At 51.8% G+C, this 3768-nt stretch overlaps 1 protein-coding gene across 2 annotated transcripts in view; it reads right to left on the bottom strand.

Annotated features, from left to right (window-relative positions):
- Sfr1 (SWI5 dependent homologous recombination repair protein 1) overlaps nucleotides 1-2243 on the bottom strand; it is a 4702-nt gene extending 2459 nt beyond the window's left edge. The window contains exons 1-3 of one of the 2 annotated variants that reach the window (XM_026781357.1): nucleotides 2157-2237; nucleotides 1025-1050; nucleotides 401-958 (exon numbers count right to left, since the gene is read on the bottom strand). In XM_026781357.1, coding sequence (XP_026637158.1) covers nucleotides 401-958; nucleotides 1025-1050; nucleotides 2157-2169 — 597 coding nt within the window. In that variant the 5' untranslated portion in view covers nucleotides 2170-2237. Of the gene's footprint in view, nucleotides 1-400; nucleotides 1051-2156 lie in introns of both variants that reach the window. The other variant, XM_005352445.3, reaches the window with a different exon arrangement.
- Between the last annotated feature and the right edge of the window lie 1525 nt (nucleotides 2244-3768).

Here is a 3768-nt window from a genome sequence, read left to right as displayed (position 1 = left end):
AAAAAAAAAAAGATCACCAATATCTATTTTCCAGAGAATCCTTTAGTCTTACTTCAAGGTTAACTTCCTAAAATAGGCCTGAGACATTTCTCCCAGTCATCAGGAGTATTTATTCAGCCACTTAGTATTTGCCTTACAGCACTAGAAATGCTTCTAGACTTAGGAAAAGACCTGCCATCAAAGACTTCCCCTAAGGAATACTATACAGATCAAATTTGAAGAATCTTAAGAACCTGCTAAGAAATTCAACAAAATGAATATAACTTATTCAAGAAAACCTGGTAAATACAGAATCCTAGACAAAGGCTATACGTTAATTCACATTCCAGTATCCTTAAAATTGCCACTACCAGAATACTTTGAAACACAGAATGGAGGTGGAATAGCAAGACTTTCATACTTGTTTTCCTGAACTATTTGTTTGGGATGATGATGGAGTCTCCCTCTTCTCAAGAGTGTCAGGTAAAGTCGATGCTGAATCTGACGCGCTCTCCATCTTGGTGGATGCAGAATCTGATGAGACCTCCATCTTGATGGATGTGCAATCTGATGGGCTCTCCATCTTGGTGGATGTTGAATCTGATGTGCTCTCCATCTTGGTGGATGAGGAATCTGATGGAATCTCCATCTTGGTCAATGTTGAATCTGATTCGCTCTCCATCTTGGTGGATGCAGAATCTGATGCGCTCTCCACCTTGGTGGATGAGGAATCTGATGGGCTCTCCATCTTGATGGATGAAGAATCTGATGGGCTTTCCATCTTGGTGGAGGTTGAATTTGATGGGCTCTCCATCATGGTGGATGCGGAATCTGATGGGCTTTCCATCTTGGTGGAGGTTGAATTTGATGGGCTCTCCATCTTGGCGGATGCAGAATCTGATGGCCTCTCCATCTTGGCAGATGCAGAATCTGATGGGCTCTCCATCTTGGCAGATGCTGAATCTGATGGGCTCTCCATCTTGGCAGATGCTGAATCTGATGGGCTCTCCATCTTGGTGGATGAGGAATCTGATGGGCTCTCCATCTTGGAAGCAAACTCCTGATTTCCTTCTAAAAAGGAAAAGGCGTTGATGGTGATTAAATTACTATCTCAACACTGGCCTTAATTTTTATCCACAAAATTTCCTTAGTGTACAAAAACACCAAAAAGCCAGCAGTTTCTTCCAAATTATATGTAGCTGTAATTAATTCTTTTCGTAGTTTTTCATTTACCTCTCCACATGCGGAGTAACAAGGTTTTGTTTTTGCACAATAAATTAACCTGCTAGTGTGTCACTGACTCTCATTGCTCTCCTGCAATGTAGCTCCAAAAATTTGCACTTCAGGAAGGAGGGAAACTAACCGAGATTTTTTTTAATTTTTTGTTATAATTTCGTAAACAAAAGCGATACAGTGAGAATAACGTAAGCATCTTAAATCTTTTTTTTTTTGTTTGTTTGTTTGTTTTTGCTTTTTCGAGACAGGGTTTCTCTGTAGCTTTGGAGCCTGTCCTGGAACTAGCTCTGTAGACGAGGCTGGTCTCGAACTCAAAGAGATCCACCTGCCTCTGCCTCCCGAGTGCTGGGATTAAAGGCGAGCGCCACCATCGCCCGGCAGCATCTTAAATCTTAACGCTTTGAGCCTAGAACCAGGAATTGAGGCCTAAGAAAGCAGCGGCCACCCCCGTTTTGTTTTTCCAGGGTAGAAGCCTCTCCCAGCCCCATCACCTCCCAGGACCCCGTCTCCCTCACCCCCATCTCCTCCGCACCCTCCCCGCCCCTACCACTCCCCACTCGCCCCCTCCTCCCTTGTCCCCTCCCCGCCCTACCACAGAAAGCCATCCACCCCGCCCCTCCTCCATCCCCACCCCGTCTCCCCACTCTACCACAAAAAGCCATGTACTCCCCCTCCCTCCCATCTCCTCCCCTCCCTCCTTGTACTCTTGCCCCTTCCCCTCTGGTCCCCACCACCGAAAGCCACCTCCCCGCCCCCTTCCCCCTCACCCCCTTTCCGTGCTCTCCCCCGCCTTTCCCCGCCCCCTTCCCCACAGAAAGCCCTCCACCCCGCACCAAAGGGAGACCGCGCTCCCGCGCTGCTGCCTGGTAGAGCTCCTCTACCGGCTCCACAGACGCCCGGGGGCTGACACGCAACCCGGCCCCAGGGAGAAAGCACAATACCTTTCTCAGCCATGCCCACGGCGGAGGAACAACAGACCCTCAGCCAGCGTAGCGGCCCCAGGAGACGGGCACGCCCCGAAGGCGGGGCCCCGAGAGAGGAGAGGCGGCGATTGGCTAGCTAGGCCGCCGCGGGCGGATGTGCTTTGTCCGGCTCCCAACCGCGCGCCTGCGCACCGGGCCAGGAGCCGCCGCCGCTGGGCGGATAGGGGCGGGGCCGGGCGGGCGCGGCTCGTGATTGGCAGACTCGGCCGGCGCTTTCCAGGGCTCAGCTGCGCGCACGAGCGCGGCCGCCGGCGGGGGGACGCGAGGGGGGCGGGGGAGGAATGGCGTCCGCGGGAAGATGGCGCTAGGCCTCGGAGCCGGCCTGAGGGGGGCGCGCATCCGCCCGCCGCTTCCCTTCGCAGGCTGCCGTCTCTAGCCGCCTCCCTGGGGGTGGGCCTCGGGCGGGGAAGCGCGCCGGCGAGCCCCGCCCCCGCGCCCACCATGGCGGCGGCTCCCCGCGTCCACCACGGCGGAGGCTTTTCCTCAGACGTGGCAGAGCCGGAAGCCGCGGGGCCCGCTCGGCTCCCTGCCGGTGGGGTCCAAGAGGGGGCGGTCTGGTAGGACGCAGACGTGGGTGGGAGTCTGCCCGGGCGTCTCTGCACGCTCAGGAGCGGTCATCTCCCGCTTACCCTCCCAGCTCGCCCCTCGATTTTGGTCTGTACCCACCCCTGCTTGACCTCACATGTTTTAGCCAAATCTGAGAAAGATGAGGGATATTAGAAAGCAGAGCAGTCGATTGGGTCGGTCCAGAGCGGATGGTGGAGACCTAAACCCCTCTGCTACACCCTGGGAGGCTACAAACAGCCAGAAAGCGCCCCTGTGTCCGGTGCTCCGGATGTTCTGTTGCTAGGCAACGGCCCAGCGAGCTAGCTTGGGTGGAGCAGTCGGGCTAGGGAAAGGCAGCTGAGTAACTTGTGAGTCACTTGGAAGTTTTAATAGGCGGGACAGCTCTCTACGAACTGCTAAAAGTGCCTTAAAAGTGATTAAGAGTCCTAAGCAGCCAGGTATGATACAGAACCCAGACAGTGAGGTGATTAGACCTGTAACGGTTGCCTAGGTTCAAGTCCTGGCGCCCTGGTGGTTCTATTGTTGTTGTGTTTGTTTTGTTTTGTCTTATTTGCTATGGAGTATAGTGGCCGTGTGCCTCAATTTGATGGTTTAGTCAATGAGAATATCTACTTCCTAGTGACAGGAAAATAAGTGATATTTGTGAGTGGCAGCTAGAACAATTCAAAGCACCAAAGAAACATTTAATGGCTTTTTTTTTATTCAAACATATTCGTCATTCCCTAATTAACTTAAAGTAAATTTTTATCCCTTACCTTCTCTAAAGCACAGATCTTTTTTTAAGTGGTAATGTGTTCTCCAGAATTCCACACAACTTAAGCCATAAATACCAGAGAATGACTATTAATAAATATCCCACTCGTAAATGTTAAAGAAACACGTGCTGACTTTAGGACCCCAACAACAGTTTATGATAGTAGAATAAAGGTGTTGCTCACAGATCACTCTGCCTACTAGTTCTTCTCACTTTCTCCTTGACGTGAGTTGATTCTTCGCCTTGACA

The sequence above is a fragment of the Microtus ochrogaster genome, chromosome 8, assembly GCF_000317375.1.
Source record: "Microtus ochrogaster isolate Prairie Vole_2 chromosome 8, MicOch1.0, whole genome shotgun sequence".
Classification (NCBI taxonomy): Eukaryota; Metazoa; Chordata; class Mammalia; order Rodentia; family Cricetidae; genus Microtus; species Microtus ochrogaster.
Note: the sequence above shows the minus strand (reverse complement) of the source record. Positions and strands in the feature narration are given on the sequence as shown.